The sequence below is a fragment of the Heteronotia binoei genome, chromosome 18 (genome assembly GCF_032191835.1).
Source record: "Heteronotia binoei isolate CCM8104 ecotype False Entrance Well chromosome 18, APGP_CSIRO_Hbin_v1, whole genome shotgun sequence".
NCBI lineage: Eukaryota > Metazoa > Chordata > Lepidosauria > Squamata > Gekkonidae > Heteronotia > Heteronotia binoei.
Genome location: NC_083240.1, coordinates 28,110,571 through 28,136,929, shown reverse-complemented (window position 1 = coordinate 28,136,929; position 26,359 = coordinate 28,110,571). Strand labels below are relative to the sequence as shown.

The following is a 26,359-nucleotide window of genomic DNA, read 5'->3' as shown; positions in this document are numbered from 1 at the left end:
CATGACATGGACAGAGCACATTGTTATCTGTGGGGATAGCTCTGCCATATTAAGACAGTTTCATCATCTGATTGACTTAGCCCTGCTTAAGATCCAAGACACAGAGGGAAGTTTGCCAAGCTAATTCCTGCCTCCTAGAAACCACAAGGAGAGGCAATGGAACTGCCTGGACCAAGGGATGCTCAGTGCAGCCATTAACATTTAACCATGGTTAGTACAATGCATGCCATTCCTAAGCAAAGTTTCGGTCAAGGCTTCCCAACCTTTTGAGCCTGCGGGCACCCTTGGAATTCTGATTCAGCATGGTGGGAGCAACCACAAAATGGCTGCCACAAAACAAAATGGCTGCCACAAAGCAGGGGGCAGAGCCAGCTACGACTTGATTGCCACAGCGTTACGTTCTGCGGCCCCAGAAGTTCAGATCAGAACCAACGGATTGAAATTAAGAGAATTTTCGAATAAACGTGAGGAAGAACATTCTGACAGAGCGATTCCTCAGTGGAACAGGCTTCCTCGGGAGATAGTGGACTCTCCTCCTTTGGAGGTTTTTAAACAGGCAAGATGGCCACCTGACAGCAGATCATGAGAAGGAGGGCAGGAAGGGCTGCGTCAATGCTTCGTTCTCATGGCCCTTTCTTAAACGCCCAGGGAAATGCTGCTCACCACTGTGGGGTCAGGCAGCAATTTTTCTCCAGGGCAGTTTGGCCAGGGAGAGATCCTGGAGGTTTTTTGCCAACTTCTGGGCATGGAGCAGGGGTCACTGTGTGTGTGCGTGGGGGGGGGGGAGGTGGTATTTATGAATTCCCTGCATTGTTCAGGGGGTTGGACTAGATGACTCTGGAGGTCCGTTCCAGCTCTACGATTATTTATTTGTTTTATTCCATTTTTAGCCCGCCCTTCCCGTAGAACAGGCTCAGGGTGGGTTACATCGTAAAAACAGTCAACAGTAAAAACAGTAAAAGGCAAATTTAAAAAACATAAAACCTAAGATTGCAAAGACTAAGATGGCAGAATTCTGCCTCACAGATGTGACCTATTGTCCAAGGTGCAGCAGATCTTGCAGTGCTGGGATGGAACGAGGGGGGGAGGCTGGTAAAAAATGAGGGCCATTGCCTCAGCTGAAAGCCTGGCGAAAGATTCTGAGTTAGTCACGCAGAGAAGATCCTTGTACAATGGTGTCAGATGCGGCCAAAGCAACATTTTAAAACATCTGCACAGCCAAGAAGAAGAAGAAGAAGATATTGGATTTATATCCCGCCCTCCACTCCAAAGAGTCTCAGAGCGGCTCACAATCTCCTTTACCTTCCTCCCCAACAACAGACACCCTGTGAGGTGGGTGGGGCTAAGAGGAGCTCCCCTTTCAAGGACAACCTCTGCCAGAGCTATGGCTGACCCAAGGCCATGCTAGCAGGTGCAAGTGGAGGAGTGGGGAATCAAACCCGGTTCTCCCAGATAAGAGACCGCACACTTAACCACTACACCAAACCAGTTCTTGCCAATCAGAAGCCATGCTGAGCAAAAGCCTCACCTGGCCTCACCCACTTTCTAAAACACCTGGTGGGCACCAGGAAAGATGTTGGCTGGCACCGTGCTAGGAACCCCTAGTTTAGGTATTCAGACATAACACTTAACAAAGGTTAAGAAAGAAGGCTGGATGTCGGTTTTGGAGACCCACGTTCCAAATGCCCTCCCCTCTGCAAGCACACACACTCCTCTTACCATTTGAGAAAGTGAAGCAGAGTTCTGACCAGGGCTTTTTTGTATTAACCCCCCCTGCGGGAACTCATTTGCATATTAGGCCACATCCCCTGACGCAACCATTGTTTCACGCAGGGCTTTTCTTGTTGAAAAAGCCCAGCAGGGACTCATTTGCATATTAGACCACACCCTCTGATGCCAAGCCAGCCAGAATTGTGTTCCTGTGCATCCCTGCTCAAAAAAAGTCCTCGTTCGGACTCTCTAGTCCTGCCAAGGTTTGGAAGACGGATAAATAAAAAAGAGTCACGTGGCCAAGGCTCTCGTGAACAGAATTTCTTGCACATTTTGGGAGGGAGGCCTGTTGGGACTCCCTAGCACTGCACATGGCCCACCTCTGCCACAGTGGCTGCTCCAGCTTTTCCCTCCCAACCCAAACCGGACCACCTTCCATCTCTGGCTGCCAGAACCTTGCACTGCAGGTAAACTGTCTGCGCCTGCCCAGCCTCATCCGTGTAGACAATCTGCATGACGTGGGAGCTGCCAAAGCTTTTCTCTTCCACCTTTTCGGCTGCCCGGATGTTGGCCAGAGCAATGAAGGAGCTTTTCTGGAAAGGAGCAAAACCAAACAATCAGAACCCAGACTCTGCCACACTCCTAGACTGCACTTCTCTGTCTCTTTGAGAGCATTTTAAGAACATAAGAGAAGCCATGTTGGATCAGGCCAACGGCCCATCAAGTCCAACACTCTGTGTCACACAGCGGCAAAAAATTTTATATACACACACACACTGTGGCTAATAGCCACTGATGGACCTGTGCTCCATATTTTTATCTAAACCCTTCTTGAAGGTGGCTATACTTGTGGCCGCCACCACCTCCTGTGGCAGTGAATTCCACATGTTAATCACCCTTTGGGTGAAGAAGTACTTCCTTTTATCCGTTTTAACCTGTCTGCTCAGCAATTTCATCGAATGCCCACGAGTTCTTGTATTGTGAGAAAGGGAGAAAAGTACTTCTTTCTCTACTTTCTCCATCCCATGCATTATCTTGTAAACCTCTATCATGTCACCCCGCAGTCGACGTTTCTCCAAGCTAAAGAGTCCCAAGCGTTTCAACCTTTCTTCATAGGGAAAGTGCTCCAGCCCTTTAATCATTCTAGTTGCCCTTCTCTGGACTTTCTCCAATGCTATAATATCCTATTTGAGGTGCGGCGACCAGAACTGCACACAGTACTCCAAATGAGACCGCACCATCGATTTATACAGGGGCATTATGATACTGGCTGATTTGTTTTCAATTTGTTTTCATTTTGAACGTCATGTGCCACAATTCCAGTTTCGATGGCAAATGAAACCAGCAGCTGCCACTGAGAGAAGGGATTGCTACTAATGGAGTGGAACTTCCCTGCCTTGCCCCTCTTTGGCTAGGTTTACAACATCAGCTTTTTGTAGACAAAGCCCAGCAGGAACTCATCTGCATATTAGGCCACATACCTTGACACTAAGACAGCCAGAACTGCATTCCTGTGTGTTCCTGCTTTTTTTTTTTTTTTTAAGTCCTAGCTTGAGGGCTTCGTTGCATCTAGGCTGTACCACTTCAGACCAGTTGTGGACTCACTTGACTAAATGTTACTCTGAGGGGGGGGAGGAAATCCCACAGAAAACCATCATGCCAGAGAAGAAGGACTGTCCTCTTCAAAATGCTAGTGTTTTTTTTTTTTAACAGGGAATGGTTTTGCACAGAAAAGCATTCAACTACACGAGCAAAAGTTTACTACCTCAGTGAGAACTAGGCCTGATTTCCCCCGCTGAGCTCTTCCCTCATATCTCCTGGGCTTGCTCACCACTAGGGCATCACAAATCAGCAGAAGGACAAGGAACTCGGTTGCTCTGCCACCTACAGCCCAGCAACCTTCTGGCTCCTCTTGCCTTCCCAGAGCAGGCCTTACCTTGGAGTTGGGGGCCTTGGCGTAGGTGAGGGCCTCATTAGTGAGGGCGAAGTAGAGCTTCTTGAAGGAAGATGACAGGAGAGGGCCTTTGCTTTTGGCCTTGTGGATGAACAAAGGCCCCTCTTTCACCACCTGGCCCCCCAAGGTCAGGGCCTTCTGCAAGTCCAGTTCTGAAAGGAACGTTCCCAGTTAGTTGCTTGGAAAATGGAAATGTGTGCAAACTTCCACTCTTCTGGGGAGGCAAAGCACCTGACATCATTTTCCTCTCTTCCACTGATCCTCAAAACAACCACTTCAGGTGGCTTAGACTGAGGACAGGCGACTGGCCAAAGGTCACCCAGAAAGCTTCCAAGGCATGAGCGGGGATTCGAAGCCGATCCTCCCAGATCCTAGTCCAGAGGTGGCCAAACTGCAAATTGGGAACTACATGTGGTTCTTTCACATGTATTGTGTGGCTCTCAAAGCCCCCACCACCCCATTAGCCGGCTTGAAGAATGCATTTAAAGTTAAAATTGCTTTCTTTTCACCTCTCCCTTCCATCTATCTGCCTGCCTGTCTTCCTTCCTTCTTTCTGGCTTTCAAACATCTGATGTTTATTCTATGCGGCTCTTTCTTTAAGCAAGTTTGGCCACCCCTGTCCTAGTCTGTCACACTAGCCACAACCACCATGCTGGTTCCCAGCCACAACCAGAACGACACCCTCCCTCCCTCGGCCCACGCACCTTCCTTCTCCTCGAGGTCTATCAGCTGGAGGATGAACTGCTTCATCTGGGCCACGCCCTGCTGGATAGTGGGCTGCAGAGGGGCCATCCAGCCCTCCTTGGCACAACTGACAACAGGATCCATGTTACCCACGTTCTGGACCGTCTGCCAATGAACGAGATGGGCAGGGAGGGGAAAACAGGTCACTGTGGGCCACACTTCCAATTAGTAAGTGCCCCAGGCCCTTCCTTGGAGCCACAGCTGCAACCCCTCTTCTCCCCTCTGACCTTGAAAAAGGGGAGCAAAGGTCACAAGAACTGAAGAGCACCAGGTGAGCACCATGTATAGAGAGCACCTCTGTCCCTCTCTCTATACATGCCCTATCAGGTGTTAAACTACAGGACATGCTCTTTAGCTGAGGAAGTTACTGATCTCTACAGAGTTGCCTCTCCAGGCCAGCCCATGGTTAATGGCCTCCTCCAGACCTCAGTTAAGAGTTTGGTCTGTTCTGATGGATGCAGCACAAAAGAGTGCTTCTTCCTTGCTCCGCTGTGCTTTATCACCTCTCTATTCCCCACCCACTGACCAGGCCAGGCTGGGTCAATTAGATCTTTCATGAGTTCCTTCCTGAAGTCTCTCTAGTATTCAACACCTCCAAATTTCTTTTCCCTGATTGATGGGGGCGGGGGACTAGACCTTCCTATTGTCTCTAGCTAGATCTATCAGTATTTCTTAAAAGGTAGTTGAGGTGAGCCTGGAAAGTCATCAACTGACTTCCGTCTCCCTGCCTGCTCTCTGTTGAGAGAGAGAGAACAAAGTAGGAGTCAAGTTGCTCCTTTAAGACCAAGTTTTATCCAGAATGTAAGTTTTTGTGTGCATGCACACTTCTTCAGAAATCAGATACGGTGAGCAGAGAGAGAATTTTAAAACACAAAGTGAATTTTTTGCTCATTGCAATGTCCAAAGGAGGGAAAATGCATTTCTTCACAGCAGCCACCAATTCTGGCTTGGCTGGTTTAGCTTCGGCCAAGAACCTAGCATCAAATCCGTTAACTTTTTGGACTGTCTTCTGGAACAAATGGTGGCCTTACCTTGGCTAGGAGCAGCAGGGCCCGGCTGGTGCGGGCGTCGGCGTGTTTCTCTTGCAGGTGAAACAGTTTGGGGGACATAATGGCTGGAGAGAAGAAGCGCAGGCAGATGAAGCTGGTGATGGCAATGAACTTTATGTTCTGCAGGTGGAGAAGGAACAGGACAGAGCGCACATCAAAAGTGGTGGAAAGAGTCACCCGTTTGCGATCACAATTCTAATTCTGCTTGTCCAGCGGGTAACTTACTCTGTGCTGCTGTGGCAACGCTCCAAATGAGGACGCTGCTGGTCTGGCATTCAACTGCACTTGGGTGCCACCAGCGCTGATGGCCAAATGGTGGTAATGCAGCTTGACCTTGAGATAATACTGCTGAAATCCCAGCTTGACCTTGAGATAATACTGCTGAAATCCCTGAAATCCAGCTCACTCACGGGCAGGGGTGGAATTCCAGCAGGAGCTCCTTGCATATTAGGCCACACACCCCTGATGTAGCCAATCCTCCAAGAACTTACAAAAAAGAGCCTTGTAAACTCTTGGAGGACTGGCTGCATCAGGGGTGTGTGGCCTAATATGCAAAGGAGCTTCTGCTAGAATTCCACCCCTGTTCATGGGCTCCATAGGAACACATCTTCCTTACATTCAAAGACCTTAACTCTGCATTTCTTTGCTTTTGTGTCCCAGCATTTCCTTTCTTGTAACCATTGCTTCTCTGGCTCCCACCACCATCAGTTCTCCAAAACTTCCCCTTCAAAGGACTCTACCCTTTTCCGCCCCTAACTGCCCAGAAGGGCCTCCCAGGAAACCCAGCTGATGCCTCCTGCGAACATGAGAGCTGTCAAATTGCAATTGACTGACAGCAAGGGATTTTCAAGGCAAGAAGACCTTTTATACCCCACTCTTCAAGAAGATAATGGATTTATATCCCACCCTTCACTCTGAATCTCAGAGCAGTCACAATCTCCTTTACTTTCCTCCCCCACCTGTGAGGTAGGTGGGGCTGAGAGAGCTCTCACAGAAGCTGCTTTTTCAAGGCCAATCAGGTTTGATTCCCCGCTTCTCCACTTGCACCTGCTGGCATGGCCTTGGGTCAACCATAGCTCTCGCAGAGTTGTCCTTGAAAGGGCAGCTTCTGGGAGAGCTCTCTCAGCCCCATCTACCTCACAGGGTGTCTGTTGTGTGGAGGAAGATAAAGAAGATTGTGAGCTGCTCTGAGATTCAGAGTGAAGGGTGGAGTATAAATCCAACTATCTTCTTTGTCTTCTCTCCCCACAACAGACACCCTGTGAGCTGGTGGGGCTGAGAGAGCTCTGAGAGAACTGGGACTGACCCAAGGTTACCCAGCAGGCTGCATGTGCAGCAGAAATAGGGAATCAAACCTGGTTCTTCAGATTAGAGTCCGCTGCTCTTAACCACTACACCACGCTGGCAAATGAGAAGCTGAGGTGGTCGACCACAGCTTTCTTCTTGGTAGTCTCCCATCCAAATATCAACCCTGCTTAGCTTCTGAGATCTGATGAGATCAGGCTACATCATGCTGCTTTCTCCCACCTGATGACTTCAAATCCCTGCCCCCAAGCCCAGATTTGCCACAAATCATTTGGGCATGCCCGCTTAATTCTTCACCTTCTCCCAGAAGTTTCACCTGTTCAGATGCTTCAGGCTGCATTATGGACAGAGCAAGGATGGGGTTTGGTCCCTCTGCGCTCACCTGGTCTTTCTCTTCTGGGAAACGCTCCCCAACCCTCTTGAAAAGTTGCCGAAAGGTGGCACGGATGACAGCGGGACACAGGTTGACGGATTTAGCGATGGCAGCAAGGAGGTCATTCAGGTAGGACCGAAGGAGGTGGACGCTCTGTTGGATCATGTCACTTTCACTCTGGGTCCAGTGAAGGCTGGAGCACCTGGTCAGGCAGGGAGAAGTCAAGACCTCAACTATTCCTGCAACATTCCCTGGCAATGTGGGTGCCCCCAACTCATCCATTCCCCGATTCAAGCTCAGTTCCCAAGTAGGAATAAGTGACATCAATTTTTTTATTACGCACAGATTGTAAAGAAAAGTATTTTTTTCCTCTCCAGAACCTGGGGACACAAGCAGACTGATGGAGAGTGGTTTCAGGAAGGACCAAAAAAAGTACTTTGCAATTAATTTGTGCAACTCACTGCCACTGGATGGCCATTGGCTTAGATCTCTACAAAAGGAGATTAGAGAAGGAGGAGGAGAAGGAAAAGGGGAAAGAGGAGAAGGAGAAGAAGAACTGGATTTATACCACATCCTTCACTGGGAGTCTCACAGTGGCATACAAACTCCTTTCCTTCCTCTCCCTCCCAACAGACACCCTGTGAGGGAGGTGGGGCTGAGAGAGCTCTGAGAGAACAGGGACTGACGCAAGGCCACCCAGCAACTGCATGTGGAGAAGGAGTGCAGAATCAAGCCCAGTTCTCCTAGATTAGAGTTTGCCACTTTTAACCACTGCAGCAAACTGGCTAGAAAAAATCATGGGAGGATAGGCCTATTAAATAGCTGTTAGCCATTAAGAAAGCCAGCATAATGAGAGGGGGGCGGTTTAGACTGACATAGTAGGATCTGGGACACCCCAGTTCAAATCCACACTCTGCCAAGGATGCTGGATGGCCTTGGGTCAGTTACGTTCAGCTTAACCTACCTCACGGGGTTGTTAGCTGGAAGAGGAGAAAATGGATATTGTGATCTGCTTTGGATCCCTACTGGGAAGCAAAAGCAGGGTATAAGTATTTAAATAAACAAATAGAACCTCCAGCTTCAGAGGCAGTGTACCTCCAAACACATCTGCTGTGCCTTTCAGACCCTGCTTATGAATTCCTGGAGGTTTCTAACATCCCCTGTAGGAAGCAGGAAGCAGGGCTAGGTAGATCTGACCCAGCTAGGTTCTCTGGCAGTCCTCTTACCCAACATCCTTGCTCTCCACTTTGCTGGGATCCAGCTCAATGTACCTCTTCTCTTCAAACATCCGGTTGATGGTTGGACCCAGGACCCTGTGGAGGTACTGCATCCCTGCCACCTACAGGACAGCAGATGGAGAGACAGAGGGATGACAGGGTCAGAGAATGGCTTTAATCCAGGTAACATTCACGCCAGCAGACTGCGATCCCAGCAAGTACCTTCAGGAAGGATTCCATTGACTTGGAGGCCAGAGAGTTGCTCCGAAAGAGGGTGTTTGGCTCATCTGAAACAAAGAAAACTACTTGCGACTGGTGCCTAATTGCATCACTTACGGCTATGTAGCTTACATTGTGAAAAAAGAAAGGAGAAAGAAAAAAACCCCCAGATCTTATTGCTCATTTTTCATTTTAATTATCACATTTCCTTCATGGACCTCAGATGGGTTCAGATAAAGTTCCCACTTCCCCTCCAGGAACCAGTAGGGCCAGGCTGGCTTAGCCACGGCTGTAGGACTGCACCATACACCTTTAGAACATCCTCCAAAGGTGGAGGGCAATAACACTAGGAAAGGGGCCTGGGTCCGTGGCAGAGCACCTGCTTCACATGCAGAAGGTCCCAAGTTCAATCCCTACCGTCTCCATCTAAAAGGATCAAACAGGAAAATCCAGTTGCAAATGGTTTCTATAGTGTACTGCGAGTGCCTTATCCTATATGTGTGGGAATTTACCTCTCTGTTGCAAACGTGTGTTGTTGTTTACTCTGAAAAAAGCTACCCTACAAGCCATTGTTAATAGCTCTAAACACAGTACACCAGCATGTGAAATGGCAGGCGGTAATCTGCACACCACTTTAACATCCATGCACATTTGAGAGACCCTGCATTCCCTTGCCCAGAGGTTAAGCTTTGAGATAGCCTGGAATGGGAAATGAAGCAAGAAGACTGCCACCATTAGCAACAGACACGAGCAAAATGTTTAAAAAGTTTCCCCAAAGGAAATCCCTCCACCAATTTGAGGATTCACAGGGTCAAGACTAGAAAATTCCTTGTAAACAGAGAACGTTGTAGCATGTGTCACTCCTCTGGATCACCCTCTTCTCTCGGGTCTCCTTCACCTAGAATTACTTCCTTTGCCGCCTTTCTTAGGACTCTTGTTTCAGCTGTTTTCTTTCTCAAGCTGTTCTGCTCTTCTCTAGGGTAGAAGCGGCTCAACCAGCAAAAGATTCTTCTGCCTGTCCTGCCTCTCTGTCGTCACAGCAGCACAGCCAAAGTCAACCAATCCCTTTAGTTCATTACCATACAGATGCTTTAAGATAAAAGTTGCTTTTGTGAAAATCTGGTGAACAAGCAATGTCCACACCCATCATGGTCGCTTTATTTGGGCTCTGGGGTGGGAATCCCCCCTCCTTCCGGTCATGATGACAACCTCTTAATACTCTCACGACACGAAGGGGTGGTTCAAACCAAGCAGAGATCACCCTCCCAAATTTTGACGTTCCCTGAAACATACCAGTTTTGTCCAACTCTAGCTTGATGAGAAGATCCAGTAACTCTTTGGCTAACCCTTGACCTAGGAAGAGCTTGACAAGGTTGATGGCAACTTCCTGTCTGCACTCAGCGGTTGTGGTTTCATCGATGAGGGTTATTAAATGTGCTTTCCTGTCCTGTGAGGGGAAAAAGTAAATTGAGAAAACCATTTCTGCCAAGTTCATGAAATATTCATAAATAACTCATTAGGAGAAAGTTACGTGGGGGGGAGGGGAGGAGAAAGGTGGCAGGAACCTCTCACCCCTCACCTCTGCAATGGAGAAAAATGACAGGCAAAATGGGTGGGGAGTCTGTCATCTCTGATACTATGACATCACTTCCAAAGTGACCCAAAAGTGACAACACATTGGGAGCTACTAGCATTTGCCTGTAACTCTGTGGTTAAACAGACTTGAGATAGACTTGAGAAACAAAAGAGGAAACCTCAATTTAGCCAGGAAGAAAACGTCAGCAGACAAGAGAGTGAATAATTTAAGAAGGTCAAAGAATGACAGTACTAACAGCTCAATGATACAGGAGCATCCTCAGATGTGTAACTGAGTAGCAAAACACAGGTGTGAGGGCTGTGTGGTGTGGGAGCCAAAATGGATTGGGGCATTAAGAAGATGACTGCAGATTTATACCCTGCACTTCTCTCTGAATCAGAGACTTACAATCTCCTATATCTTCTTCCCCCACAACAGACACCCTGTGAGGTAGGTGGGGCTGAGAGAGCTCTCCCAGAAGCTGCCCTTTCAAGGACAACTCCTGCGAGAGCTATGACTGACCCAAGGCCATTCCAGCAGGTGCAGGTGGAGGAGTGGGGAAACAAACCCGGTTCTCCCAGATAAGAGTCCGTGCACTTAACCACTACACCAAACTAGCTCTCCAAACACTTTCTTTCTCCAGAACAATGGTCCTGATCCATACACTGGGGCCCAACATGGCTGCTTCTTGGATTGTTTGGCCTTTTAACATTGAGTGGTAACAAGTCCACCCTGTCCTGGGATGGCCAGGCTAGCCTGATCTCATCAGATCCAGAAACTAAGTGGGGTTGGTCCTGGTTAGTACTTGGATGGGAGACCACCCAGGTAGTCCAGGGTCATGACACAGAGGCAAGCAATGGCAAACCACCTCTGAATGTCTCGCCTTGGTAACGCTATGGGGTCACTGTTAGTTATCTGCGACTTGACAGCAAACAAACAAACAAAAAGGAACCACTCCAAAGGGATCTGGGAAGGAAAGAAGACAACGCAGGGGATGTTCACAGAAAAAGGCCGGTCAAATTTTACCTGTGCTGCTGCCTTAACTTCTTGGCACAGAAGCTGCACAAGAGGCTGGTAGTGGCTGGATGGCAGCACCATCTCATCTCGAAGCCGCACCTGGAGGTGTAAAGCTCCCAGGTTGCCTCTAAAACAGGAAGGAAGACCGTCACATGCTCAGGATGCCCCATAAGCAAGGTTGGGCAGATCAGAAGATCCTTGACAGAAATCACCACCCCACTCCTGCGTTCCAGCGTAACTCTTGGAGGGCTTGTTTCTGCCACCCATTCTCCTGTGATAACCATCTAGGAAGTTGGCAGAATGTGTGTCAGCCCAAAGGGTAGGTGGGCTTCAGTGCAGTCGTTTTGTCAGCCAATCAGTTTTATTATGGCAAGAGCCAGCAATAAGCAAAAGTCCACAGTAATAGTCAGTGAATCAAAAGTAGTGTGTAAATAACATAAAATAGGCTCATTGATATACAAAAAGATTAAGACCAACACAAGCAAAGTTATGATATGATGTCAGTCACACAGGATTTACGTTTCCTAAATGCTAAGTAATAAAATTTGGCCACAGCATAGCATACAGAGCTCTGAGAATCTTCTAAAAGAAAGTTGCATACCATACCAAACCTTTAATGGCATAACAGTTGCAAATAAAAATACACAGGATATAAAAATTTAAACATTGGAGATAAAATCAAAATGAAACCAAGCTTACAGATGCATTCATACATGGTCAGATGTAAATTTAAGGATGTCAGCCAAAAATTTTGCCACCGCCTCACTAACCTCCCCCTCAGTCTCGTTCAATAAATAATAACAGGGTGGCAGAATAGACAAATCTGGGGAGAAAAAAAGCTTGCAAAATAAATCTTTACGGAGATTATGATAAAAGGAACAATCAAGCAATATATGCTGAATTGAGTCGGGAATATTCGCTCCACAGGAACAGAGTCTGTCGCCTAAAGGGACTCGATATCTCCCTTGTAAAACTTTGGAGGGAAACTCATTTAGTCTAGCCAACATAAATGCCCTGCAATGACTTGGAATTCCAAGAAAGTTACATAATATTTCTGGTCTAAGTTTCAAATAAGATTGCAGAGGATTAAATCTAGATAGTAATGGTAGTAGAAGATGGGACCATTCTTCCCGATAAAAATCACAATATAAAAGTACGTGTGTAACAGATTCCACCTTGTTAAGTGCAGGTGCTCTTAAGTCCAGGATCAGCATCTCTAAGCCCTGACCTGGATGGCCCAGACGAAGCCAATCACATCAGCCCTCAAAAGCTAAGAAGGGTCCATCCTCGTTAGTACTTGGATGGGAAACCACCAAGGAAGCCCAGGGTTGCTATGCAGAGACAGGCAATGGCAAACCACCTTTGAATGTCTCTTGCCTTGAAAACCTCAAGGCGACATCATTTTATCTTCCCTGATGGTCTAGTGTGAGGGTGGCCAAACTGTGGCATATTGTGTGGCTCTCAAAGCCACCACCGCCCAACAGGCCAGCTTGGAGAAGGCATTTCTCTCTTTAAACCACTTCTCCAAGCCAAGCCAGCTGGTGGCTTGGAGAATACATTTAAACTTAAAGTTGCTTTCTTTCCACTGCTCCCTCCCTCCCATCTATTTTCCTTCCTTCCTTCCTTCCTTCCTTCCTTCCTTCCTTCCTTCCTTCCTTCCTTCCTTCCTTCCTTCCTTCCTTCCTTCCTCTTATGTCTTGTGGCTCTCAAACATCTGACATTTCTTCTCTGTGGCTCTTATATTAAGCAAGTTTGTCCACCCCGGTCTAGTGGTTAGGATTCACTGTGCTCACTGCCATAGGCCCCGGTTCAATTCCGTGTGAGGGAAGTGTTGCTTGCCATATCCCGGATGGCCCAGGTTAGCCTGAGGTCATTAGATATCAGAAGCTAAGCAGGTCTGCCAGCTGGGGAAGCTCAGGGTTGCTCCGCAGAGGCAGGCAAACCTTGAAAACCTGACAAGGTCATCACACGTTGGCTGTGGCTTGACAACACTTCACACACAGAAGTGTCCCTAGAGCTCAGTCTATTGCTATAAAACCAGTGGACTCCACTCCCCTTACAGGTGAAACACACACACACACCAGGCAAGACAGCAACTCACTCGTCCTGTGGTGGCTTGGATTTGTCGGGTCGGAGCAGAAACCAGCCTTCCTCTCGCTGAGCTGTGAGGAGTCCCTGGACGTTGAACATCACCTGCGAGAAAGAAGAGGCTGTTTCCAGAACGGAAGACCGACTGAACTCACAAAGCTGCCTTCTACCAAGCTGCCTTCTTCCAAGTCAGTCCATCTAGCTCCACCTGATCTTCTCAGATTAGTACAACAGGAACAAACACAATGTAAAAGCAAATGATACACAAAGGAAACACCGTATATAATTTTTGCAATATAAACAAACGCTCAGCAAACGATTCCACGTTTGGTCTCATTTATAGGCTAAACACTGTATCCGGTACCAATAATAAGTTACTTTGCAAATCAACATAACAACATCAAAATGGCTCAGCCTCTAACCACAGTGCAAAAGTCCTTGTAATGTTTGATTGTTGAAATTTATCTGCTTGTTTGTTAGTTTTAATTGTTTTACCATGTTGGAATCCACCCTCAGCCCACTATGGGAAAGGGCAGACTATAAATTTACAGATATGAATGAATGAATGAATGAATGAATGAATGTGGAGTCTCTGAGATGATTGCAGGTATTTCTATTCAACTGAAATTAAAGGAGGCTAGACGACATGCATCCTATGTATTCATATTACATGTTTCAAAAGCACATCATTATCTGGTCGCCTGTGTCTACTTGGAACCACTGCTCAAATAGCCAAATTCAATTGTCACAACATTAACGTTGGCAGCAAAGTTAATGTCGTGGTATACAGTGTTTATCCTATAAATAAGAGAGACCAAACGTGGAATCGTTTGCTGAGCATTTATACACGGTGTTTTCTTTCTGTATCTTCTCAGATTAGGGGCAGCTCTCAAGGATATCAAGTAAAGAAAGGTCTTCCCCAGCACCTGAGATCCCTGGACTGGAGAGCCAGGGCCTGAATTCAAGACCTTCTACATTCAAAGTGCAAACTCTACTGAGCTATGGCCCCTTGGTAGAAAGCTATGGCAGTCAAGCAGTTGCATCGACTCGCTCTTATAACAATAAAACGCTCCAAATTCAGCTGGATGGAGGCTAAATTATACTTGTATGCAGGGCTCAGATTCAGCAGGAGCTCACAGCTCCTGAACCTTTCTGAGGGTTCCCCCTCTTCCTCCCCACCTACCTTCTCCATTGAATAGTAGATGCAGCTGCAGAACAATCCCTGGATTAGAGCGGGCAGCCAGCCAGCTGCCAAGGGCTTTGCCACACCCCCAGCAGCCCTCATTAACCCCTGGAGAAGCCCGCACCACCCTTTCTCCATTTGGGGTGGCCGGTGGCTAGCTGGCCTTTTGACAGGGTGGGGGGCGGCCCAGGAGAGCCGCAGGTGTGCAAGGCTTGCTTGGGCTGGCTGGATCTCTAGCCAGGCCAAGCAGGCCTTGCTTGCCCGGGGCTCTCCTTTCTTACATTGGGTTGCTTTTGGCTGGGGGAGGGCCGGAATATGCTAATGAGCTCTGCCACCTATTTTACTAAAAAACGACCCCTGCTTCTATGTTTCTGTGTGTACGATCAGTAACAGAACAATAGCAGAGACGCTAAAAGACTAACGAAGAACATTCAAGCGGTCAGCAAGACCTAAATATATAATTACAAAAACGTGCTCAGGTTCAGAAGATACAATAATTTGTCACATCCAAAACAAGGTACAGAAGTCAATCGAAATAAATGTCTTAAGACCACACAGCTTGCACTGTTCTATGGCTCCTTATTGTGTTTAACCACATATGCTTGTGCGCATGCAGAACACAGAAATGACATTTTAAGGGGGGAACAACTCCACTTGATGCATGGGAACGTTGTCCAGCGTTCCACCCCCACTCTACTGAGTGGGATAAAATGTAATTATCTAACAGGATAAGTTAGATAAGGTAGGTAATATAGATGATAGATAAGTTGCCCCCCCTTTGGCAAACAGAGGGGCAGACAGCGATGACGGCTCTCCCTGCTGCTGCTTCCAAACCAGCCTTGTTGCCCTACGAACAGCTCATGTCTGTCTTCTTCCTGGCTTTCACTTACCTTTCCCAGAAAGTCGTTCCTGCTGACAAGGTCCCAATCCCACACCTCCACGATGCACAGCTGCTCTGGGGCCGACTCATCCAGGTCGAACTCAAAAGTCTCATTCCATCTTGGGTAGCAGGACTTTTTGATCACCTGGAGTGGGGGGGCGGGAGGGTTGCAATGGTGATTGGCTTAGATGGCCGTCTAATGGGAGTTCACCAAAGTATGGAGGCCTATCACGGGCTGTTAGCCGTGACAGCTAAGCAGCACCTACATGCTCTGTGGAAGCGTGCCTATGAATGCAAGTTGCCGGGGAAGGGGAAAAGAAGGGGAGGCTTTGGCCTCTTGTGTTCCTGCTTGAGGACTTCCCAAAGAGAAACAGGATGCTGGAACATATGAAGAAGCCTTACACTGAATCAGACCCTGGGTCCATCAAAGTCAGTATTGTCATCCACAGTATTCCAATGTATTTCTCTTTTATAATAGCATATCAGAATAATGTTTTATATTGACATACTCAAATAAGGGATATTGGCTATTTATCTCATCACATATACTTAACCCATTTTCATTTTATGTATTCTTGTTTTCTAATGGCAGAATAGAATGATGTTTATAATGTATAGATTGATGTTGATAAGTAGATTGGGTGGACTACAACTGTGATATACATGTCCTTTTGTGATTCACCTAGATTTGCAGAAACATCATTTGGCAGGGAATTTTATTACCTTTTATGGCTATCCAGACCAAATGGCCAAGCCACACTGTTTTATGTGACCATGTGATCAGTTAGTTTGCCCTCTTAATCAACAAACTGCTTGTATTTCAGCTCACAATACCTGATCCCCTCATCTGATGAAGTGTGCTTAAAAGAGCACACGAAAGCTTACGTTCTGAATAAAAATTGGTTGGTCTTAAAGGTGCAACTTGACTCCTGCTTTGGTCTACTCAGACTGGCAGCGGCTCTCCAGGGTCTCAAGCTGAGGTTTTTCATGCCTATTTGCCTGGACCCTTTTTAGTTGGAGATGCCGGGGATTGAACCTGGGACCTTCTGCTTACCAAGCAGATGCTCTACCACTGAGCCACCGTCCCTGTTCTATTGGCCTGATCCAGCAGGGTTCTTCCTGTGTTAACTGCTAGTCCCTAATAATTTCCAACACATTATTGCCCAAATGGATTTTGCATTTCTGCCCCCTGCATCACCAGAAAGAAGGGGAACAAATTTCAAATCCCTTCACGAGGCCAGAGGATGGTACAGTATACAGTCTGTGAGTGTAGAGGGAAACTCATTGTTTCTTCTCATCAAAACACACCCAGTGTCTTATTTAGCCCCTGGCCCAGACTCACTGAAGTCTCCTGGGTCTTGCCATTATAGCGGACTCTGACAAAGGGGTCAGAAGCCCCGTTCCGGTCCTTTCGAGCCAAATCCCTGGGAAGGAAAAGAGGGAAGAGAAGAAAGGCATGGATGAGGGTGGGCATACCAAGGTTCTCGCTGGAGCAACGGATGTGGGGAGCCATGCTACAAAGGAGGGGGAAAGTGGCCTTCGGAAGATTCTCCCTCAGCCTGGGCCACCTCACAGGGATGTTGCAACCAGCAAGCAAGTTAAGATAAGAAGGATCTCTGAACTCCATGGAGATTCGACCAGTCTTAATCAGTCTTGCAGATCAGTTCACAAAAGTCATCAGTCCACCCATAATTTTCTGCTAGCCAACAAATGCTTTTTATAACCTGTCTACCCACCTATGGTTACGCTGAGTGGACATGGGTTCAAATCCTAACTTGGCCAGGAAGCTGTTTCGTTCTCAGCTTTGCTCCCTCACAGTCCATTGTGAGGACAGGCCAGGAGGAAGGGGGAACCCCAGAATGCCAACCTGGAGCTCACTGCAGATGATTCTTTATTATCTATCCATCTATCCATCCATCTATCATCTATCTATCATCTATCTATCTATCATCCATCCATCCATCCATCTATCATCTATCCATCCATCCATCCATCCACCCACCCATCCATCCATCCATCTATCATCTATCTATCTATCTATCATCTATCTATCTATCATCCATCCATCCATCCATCTATCATCTATCCATCCATCCATCCACCCACCCATCCATCCATCCATCCATCCATCCATCCATCCACCCACCCATCCATCCATCCATCTATCATCTATCTATCTATCTATCATCTATCTATCTATCATCCATCCATCCATCCATCCATCTATCATCTATCCATCCATCCACCCATCCATCCATCCATCCACCCACCCACCCATCCATCCATCCATCCATCCATCCATCCATCCATCTATCATCTATCCATCCATCCACCCATCCATCCACCCATCCATCCATCCATCCACCCACCCACCCATCCATCCATCCATCCATCCATCCATCCATCCATCCATCCATCCATCCATCTATCATCTATCCATCCATCCATCCATCCACCCACCCATCCATCCATCCACCCACCCATCCATCCATCCACCCACCCATCCATCCATCCACCCACCCATCCATCCATCCATCCATCCATCCATCCATCCTTCCTTCCATATCAGGGGTGTCAAACTCATTTGTTATGAGGGCCAGATCTGACAAATGAGACCTTGCTGGGCTGGGCCATGTGTGTCATAAAATGTAGTGCCAGGTAACGGAGATAAACTTTATAAAGGACACAGACAAACACAATTAAAGATTTTTTTTAAAAAAAAAAAACCAACCCCCCCCAAATAAAACATGCTTAAAGTATGAGCACTCTTGCAATATCGTGGTCAGTATCAAAGCAGATCTCCCTCCCCCCCACTTCCTCCCCAAGAGAGGAGCCTCAGCCAATGGAAAAATAGAGGCTTTGCTCTGTAGCTTCTGTATAATTGAGAAATCCTGGCAAAGCCAGCTGTGACACAGAAAGAAGCAAGAGAGAGGGAGAAGGAATCGAACTTGTTTGTGGGTCTGATAGGAGCCGCATATTTGACACCCCTGTTCTATATCATCCTCCCTGAAAGTGGGCTCAGGGCTTTGTACAACAAGTTCATTCAAAATACAATAAAACAATTTAAAACGCCAAACCATAAAAACCTGAGATCTGTATGGCACCATAATAACAGAATTGTGTGTGTGAGTGAGTGAGTTTAAAAGAAACTCTGCACTTCCAGGGCAGGATCAGAGGCAAGAGTCCTCAGTATAGTGCTGGTGGAACCCATTTGATGGGTACTCAGATCACCTATTTCATCTGCTGTCTGACCATTGTTTTATGCAAAAGAGAAAAAGAGAGGAGAGGCATTTGTCGCCTCCCTCAGAGTTAAAGCACCGAGCAGGGACCCGATGCCTCATCTCTGGTGCCAACGCCTGTGCACAACCGCTGAACTGTGCACAAACTCTTTCATCCACTGCAGCTGTAACGTTGCTTTGCAAATGACTGATAGCCTGTTCTAGGACAATGATCTTTTTTTGACTGAAAGGACAGCAGCCTCCTGAGTCCTCAGTTGGAGGAAGGTCAGTACTGAAAAGGAAAGGCATAGAACATATAGAACAGGTAGAACAGAACAGAAACACGCAACAGGAACAGAGAAGTGACAAAAGGCTGAAGAAACCAAGTACCCAGAGCCTAAAGGAAAGAAGACTACATTACTGTAGTTTTCAAAGGGGTTCCACATGGAACAGACAGTGTGGATAGTGATAAGGTCCCCCAAATGGTGTCTGTGGGCACTTTGGCCCCCCAACACCCCTCCTAGTGCCTGCCAAGTGTTTTTAGAAAGTAGGTGTAGGTGAGAGCTTTTTTTGTAGCAGGAACTCCTTTTCATATTAGGCCACACCCTCCCTGATGTAGCCAATCCTCCAAGAGCTTATAGGGCTCTTAATACAGAGCTTACTGTAAGATCCAGGAGGATTGGCTACATCAGGGGTGTGTGGCTTAATATGCAAAGGAGTTCCTGCTCCAAAAAAAAGCCCTGGGTGTAGTCATGTGGGGCTTCTGGACAGCAAGGCTTCTGATTGGCTGTGAATATTTTTTAAAATGGAGCTTTGGCAGCAGTTGCCGCCACAGCACAAGGATCTTCACTATGTGACTGAAAGTAAGCTGCAGCAGCCAATTTGTGGCTGGCTCCGCCTCCTGAGGCAGCCATTTTGTGTCTGCAGACATTTCATTGTCTCAGAATTGCAATGGTGCCTGCAGGCTCAAAAAGCTTGGGAACCCTGAGTATGGATGTTGGATTAGGGCCTGGGAGACCCAGGTTTGAAAAGACCCTATGCTGCTCTGGAAACTTGCTGGGGGACCATCAGCCAGTCAAACACTAGCCTACCTTACAGCCTAGACTACCTTACAGAGTGCTTGTGAGGATAAAACACAGAGGGGAAGAGTGTTTTGGGTCCCTGTTGGGGAGAAAAGCAGGGAAGGGGGAAAGAAAGAAAGAAAGAAAGAAAGAAAGAAAGAAAGAAAGAAAGAAAGAAAGAAAGAAAGAAAGAAAGAAAGAAAGAAAGAAAGAAAGAAAGAAAGAAAGAAAGAAAGAAAGAAAGAAAGAAAGAAAGAAAGAAAGAAAGAAAGAAAGAAAGAAAGAAAGAAAGAAAGAAAGAAAGCTTGCATGTGAAGCTGCCTTCTACTGAATCAGACGTTTGGACCATCAAAGTCACTGTTGTCTACTCAGCCTGGGAGCCAGTCTCCAAGGTTTCAGGCAAAGGTCACCCACTACCTAGTCCTTTCAACTGGAGATGCCAGGGTATGAACCCAGGGCCTTGTGTGCGCCAAGCAGATGTTCTACCACTGAGCCACAGCCCTTTCTCTGTTGTCTGTGGCTTCAGAAGGCGAGGCTAGAACGAATGCGCTGAAATTACAGGAGGGCAGAGTTCAGTTGAACAATAGGAGACCCTTTTTCCTGTTATCCCAAGGAAAGGATGGCCAAACTCCAAGCTGAAGCTGGTGAGCCATCTCTCAGCAATGGATTGATTAGATCATTGGCACTGAGCAGGGAACTGGCCAAGGTGGCCCCTCTGAGACTCTTTCAGCTCTGGAACTCTTCCCTTGTTACAAGAATGTTCCTGTTTTTCCTCTATTAAATGTTGGAGGATAATGAAACAGCTCTGTCAAATCAAGATGATGGGGGTCCCTAGAAACTAAAACGGCTACATGGAGGCTATCATACTTTGGTCACACTCTGAGAAGACCAGAGTCCCTGGGAAAGACAATCATGCTAGGAAAAGTTGAAGGCAGCAGGAAAGGAGGAAGACCCAGCAGGAGGTGGCTTGACTCAATCAAAGAAGCCGCGGCCCTCGGTCTGCAAGACTTGAGTGAGGCTGTTAACATTAGGATGTTTTGGAGGTCATTATCTCCTTGAGTCACCATGAGTTGGAAGTGACTCAATGGCACTTAACACTAATAACACAACTTCAGCAAGCTCCACATCTTTTGCAAGCTACGGAGGCCAGCTGAAATCTTGCACATATTCTAAAAGCATTAAAATGTCAACTTTTAAAAGAAAGCTTCCTTTTTCCAATTTAACTTTGAGGGAAATAGTAGTAGCAGTAATAATAATAATTCAGTCGGAGTTCACAGGAGCACAGCTCCTGAACCTTTCTGAGTGTTCCACCTCCTCCTTCTGAGGGTTCCACCTCCTTGTCCATTGACTAGTATGTGCAACTGCATAGTATGTGCAACAATCCCTAGATGAGCTCCACCACCTATTTTTCTACCAAATGACCGCTGATAACAACAACAACAACTTAAATCTTATCTCATGGGGTTGAATTTTAAGACAACCGTACGTATTGGCTTTAACTCGACCACTTGAGTTTGTTAGTTTCTCTAGTAATCCTTCCCTCCTACACTACACAGAGTTGTTAACAGCCTGGGAGGGGGGGGAGATGTCCTGTCTCTTTAGCAGAGGCTTAATGCAATGTTATTTCCAAGCTGGTGATGTTGACTTTCCTGCCATGAAAAGCTTCAACTGTCCACTTTCACACCAGCGACGGGATGTTTTAACATGCTAGCCGTCTATGGAAATGTTAAAGAGGAAAAAATAAACAACTGAGCTACAAGAACGGGCTCGAGAGAAGAATTCTTTTCTCCTCAGAAAGACGTTTCGGCTTTTTATCCAAGGACTCCTGTGGTTGGCAGACAGTCAAAGATCACTGAGCGAAGCCAGGAGTTCTCCACAGCCGGTCGGCTGTGAAAAGGTCTCCTGCTTTGGAGTGTCCTGCTCTTGCTTCCTGCCCCGTGGAAGGCAAACTAAAGGAGAAAACCATGGAAAACAATTGTATAAATACTATACCAGAATTTTACTATCACAAAGGCAGATGGGTGCAGGCATTACAGAAGTGGGAACGGACATAGTAAAGAGAGTAGCCACTGCTATCAAACAGATGCTCTCTCTCCCTCCTCTCCTGATGCTCACAAGGAGATCCAGTGGTGGTGAGGTCCCCCCCAAAGGCACTTGGTTCAGCCCCCCACACCTGCACCCAGCCCTAAACTGAAGAATAAGACTGCAGATTTATACCCCGCCCTTCTCTCTGAATCAGAGACTCAGAGCAGCTTACAATCTCCTATATCTTCTCCCCCCACAACAGACACCCTGTGAGGTGGGTGGGGCTGAGAGGGCTCTCACAGCAGCTGCCCTTTCAAGGACAACTCCTGAGATAGCTATGGCTAACCCAAGGCCATTCCAGCAGCTGCAAGCAGAGGAGTGGGGAATCAAACCCGTTTCTCCCAGATAAGAGTCCGCACACTTAACCACTACACCAAACTGGACACCTGGTGAGTCCCCCTTCTTGTCACTCTCACCTTCACATCAGGCCTTGCCTTGTCTTGTTTCTCTTTGCTTTTTCTGACCTCCATTTCCATCCAGGCCTAGCCATCTTTCAAAGCTCCATTGCCCTCTGGCCCACCCAGGTCAGTCTTACCGAGCATCAAACACCTGGCAGCGCAACTTCTTCGCCGCCTCACTGCCCGCGATTTCGATTCGGAGGTGAAGTTCCCCTTGGACTTCCTCATCCGGGTCAATTTCAGTGAGGTTCAGCCAGCCGCTGTAACCTGGGGGCAGAAGGGAAGGGAAAGAACATTTAAAAACCAATGTTCCAGTTGAGAACAGCAGCATCCTACCTTGCAGGGACAGCACGAGGCTGAACTGAATTTAAGAGTCGCGCATATCAGAAATGCCACACAAAAGACAGCTTTGGCAACTCTCCACCTGTCCACCTGGCAACAAATGCTGTCAGAGACTATTTTAGGATTTGCAGCGAAGCATCTGATGACGTCTCTCCTTTTCTGCTGCAACAGGTGGAGCAGTGGGTGTTCTCACCCATTTCCCTTCACCTCTCCTGCCTGTCTTGCCAATCCTGCTTTCTCAGTTTGCCAGTTTGTAATCCTGGACCATATTAACATTCCTGCCCCTAGACTCTACATAAGGTTGCCAGCTCCAGGTTGAGGAATACCTGGAGATTTTAGGGGTATAGCCTGAGAAGGGCAGGGTTTGAGGAAGAGAGTGGCTTCACTGGGGTCTAACGCCAAAGAGTCCACCTTCCAAAGCGGCCATTTTCTCCAGGTGAACTGATCTCTGTCACTTAGAGATCAGTTGTAATCCCAGATCTCCAGTCACCAACTGGAGGTTTCCAACCCTAACTCTGCATGAGATCTTTTTTTATTATTATTATTAGTTTATTTCTGTTCCGCCCCTTCCCCCTTTTGGGGGATTAAAATCACAATAAAATAATAAAATCTACTGAATGTTGAAGTTGAAAATCTACTGAATGTTGCAGCAGGCTAGTTCAGCAAGATGATATGAAGCAAGATAGTATAGCACAAAAGTAATGTCACAATACAGCACCACAATATAGTGGTGCAGCGGGCCGTGAGGGCCTAGGGGGAAGTCAACCGATCTAATAGATAGATAGTTGCCTGCTGCCTCATACAAAGACCTGGTGGAACAGCTCCGTTTTACAGGTCCTACAAAAAGCCAGCAAGCCAGGTAGGGCCCGGATTTCCATAGGGAGCTGATTCCACCAGGCTTTTCACTTCTCTCCCAGCAGCTACTGAATTCCTCACTGTAAGCATTGCACAAATGACTCTTTGCCCTCTACATTTACAAAATGCTGCTTGGTTAACAGCACCAGCCCTAAGTCACAAACATGCAACAATACAAACTATTGTGCACAAACAAACACTCTTAACTGGTGTATATAAAGTTCTATTATAATGAAATGAACAGCCTACAACAGTGGGCATACATTCATACAGTATAAATAGAAAACAACAGTCTCAAAACAATATACCAAGGAGGACCCCACGCTGTGTGGGGTCCTCCTTGGTATATTGTTTTGAGACTGTTGTTTTCTATTTATACTGTATGAATGTATGCCCACTGTTGTAGGCTGTTCATTTCATTATAATAGAACTTTATATACACCAGTTAAGAGTGTTTGTTTGTGCACAATAGTTTGTATTGTTGTATTTTTGGATTTCATATATTGTGCTGCCACTGTTCTTTTGCTTTGCTAAGTCACAAACAGGCAGCAGCCAAACGTTCGAAACGTTCACTTGCACCACGCTTATCTGGAGGGCAGCTATTTGCAATCATTCAATAGGTGTCAAATTAATCACAATAATTTTTGATGCATACGAAAGCACAGAAGCCGAAGCGTGCGTGCTATTCCTCCAAATGATGACTCAACTCTCCAGCCAAGCTAACCACTTTCAGAAGAGGGGCGGCATCACAGTTTGGACACAGCCCAAGATGAGTCAGAAAACCCAATTCGGCATGACTAGCAAAAGGCGAGCTGATCTGTGATGGTTATCTTTTCATAGTGGCAAGAATATTTATAGCGCAGAAAGAGAAATCGAGAGGCTGACGTTCGAATAAGGGAGGGTCAAATGGTTTCTTTTTAGATCTGTGGAATGTTTTGGTTCTCCACTTTTTGCTGGGAGATCCGTAGAGTCAATCACGCTGTGTAGGCAGGCTGTGTGGTTTTTTTAATGTAAATTGAAACATACAGTGTACATCATTTGCATGTGTAATGCTTCTTTATTGAGGCAGGAGTAACTGTGAAGAACATACATACATTTCATAGGGGGGGGGGGATTAAGCATGAGCAAACAAATCACAGGTTCGAGTTGCAGAGTGCAGACCTGAAATTTTAACAGAGATTTTTCGGCATCCAAATAGTAGAGAGATCTTCAATTTTTATAACCGTTTGCCCTGGATTCTCTAAGGATTGCAGTTCGATAAAGATGCCAAGAGGTCTCACACAGAGATCTTGAGCAACCCTCAAAGAATTGTAGTTGCCACGGTTCCTTGAGGAGGGTCCTAGCTCATTGGGAGAAATGCAGAAGGGCCCAGGTTCAAATCCTGGCATCTTTAGTCAAAAGAACCAAGTAGGAGGGGAAGTGAAAGACCTCTGCCTGAGACCCTGGAGAGCTGCTACCAGGCAGAGCAGATAATACTGACCTAGCTAGACCCAGAGTCTCTGACTTAATATGAGGTAGATTCATGTTTCCACCTCATACAAGTGTATGGCACAGTCCTGCCATGGTCAGCTGCTGATTTACAGAAGACGCACAAAATACAGAGGAGGCCTGTAATATATTGGAATTTTTTTTTTTGTTCCAGGTTTTATAGATCCTTTGCATATTAGGCCACACCCCTGATGTAGCCAATCCTCTGAGAGCTTACAGGGCTCTTAGTACAGGGCTGACTGTAAGCTCCAGGAGGATTGGCTACATCAGGGGTGTGTGGCCTAATAGGCAAAGGAGTTCCTGCTACAAAAAAAGCCCTGGTCATCCTTGCGATTATGGGGAATCATCAACCTCATTGACTATTTCATGTTATTCCATGAACAAATGTTGACATTACGTTATCCTTTCTTCAGAGACCTCAAGAAAGTAGACTTTCTCTCCTCCCCACGTGCCACAGTCCTAATCCAAACCAGCCCCCATAATTAAGTTTCCATATGGAACACCCAGAGCAGATCTGGCTGGACAGGATCCAAGACAGACCTGGGAACCTTGCAACGTGTGTCTAGGGCCTTGGAACCTACATTCTAAAATATTGCTAGCAGAAGAAGCAGAAGAATTGCAGATTTATACTCCGCCCTTATCTCCGAATCAGAGACTCCGAGCGGCTTACAATCTCCTATATCTTCTCCCCCGACAACAAACACCCTGTGAGGTGGGTGGGGCTGAGAGGGATCTCACAGCAGCTGCCCTTTCAAGGACAACCTCTGCCAGAGCTATGGCTAACCCCAAGGCCATTCCAGCAGCTGCAAGTGGAGGAGTGGGGAATCAAACCCGGTTCTCCCAGATAAGAGTCCACACACTTAACCACTACACCAAACTGGCTCTCAAAGGATCTTTCCTCCTTCATCTCTGCTGCAGAATAGCATAGCTACTAAATGGCTAGACAAAAAACCACCTACTATACACCAAGGGCTACTTAAAATACGGGACTACTTCGTGCTGTCTAAAATGGTCCATTCATGCTCATCCTTGTCTCCCAGAAATTATGAATCAAGAGTTGTGGCTATACAGTATTCGGTACTGGAATATCTAACTCAATATGATGTTATATCAAAAGACCCTTTAAACGTGATTTATTTCTAATGTATATTGTTTTTAAGTTTATATCAGTTTGAACTGGATGGATTAATAAGCACATAGATATAATATGCGGTAATCAATACTCCCTCTAAACTGTGGAGTCTTGAGCAAAAATTCTACTTTGTGAGCGACTAGCATTAAAGCTGTGAGCTACTGCATAAATTCGTGTGCTCTGGGGCCATTTTTCCTGAGGTAAGACACAAATGTGGGAGCCGGAGGCTAAAGAACTGTGAGCTAGCTCACACTAACTCAGCTTAGAGGGAACACTGGCAGTAATGTAGAATTGATCATTTTGGTTGGAAAAAGTTGATGTAAAAATTGAAAGAATTGTAAATTTTAAAAAAAATCTCTATTGCAGCATCCATATTCGCCAGAGGGCCTTTGAAACCCCGGCTCCAAAACCGAGCAGCTGTGACTGCTTTGAGCCATAAGGGTATGACCAGCCCAGCAGCAGCTG

At 46.7% G+C, this 26,359-nt stretch overlaps 1 protein-coding gene across 1 annotated transcript in view; it reads right to left on the bottom strand.

Annotated features, from left to right (window-relative positions):
* The window catches only part of LOC132586766 (ras GTPase-activating protein 4-like), an 81,118-nt gene that overhangs the window by 5,676 nt on the left and 49,083 nt on the right, over positions 1–26,359 (bottom strand). Inside the window, exons 5-17 of the mRNA XM_060258857.1 lie at positions 22,215–22,344; positions 16,658–16,739; positions 15,326–15,460; positions 13,266–13,357; positions 11,174–11,291; positions 9,865–10,018; positions 8,575–8,639; positions 8,362–8,474; positions 7,145–7,337; positions 5,440–5,577; positions 4,369–4,513; positions 3,647–3,816; positions 2,166–2,303 (exon numbers count right to left, since the gene is read on the bottom strand). Coding sequence (XP_060114840.1) covers positions 2,166–2,303; positions 3,647–3,816; positions 4,369–4,513; positions 5,440–5,577; positions 7,145–7,337; positions 8,362–8,474; positions 8,575–8,639; positions 9,865–10,018; positions 11,174–11,291; positions 13,266–13,357; positions 15,326–15,460; positions 16,658–16,739; positions 22,215–22,344 — 1,673 coding nt within the window. The remainder of the gene's footprint in view (positions 1–2,165; positions 2,304–3,646; positions 3,817–4,368; positions 4,514–5,439; positions 5,578–7,144; positions 7,338–8,361; positions 8,475–8,574; positions 8,640–9,864; positions 10,019–11,173; positions 11,292–13,265; positions 13,358–15,325; positions 15,461–16,657; positions 16,740–22,214; positions 22,345–26,359) is intronic.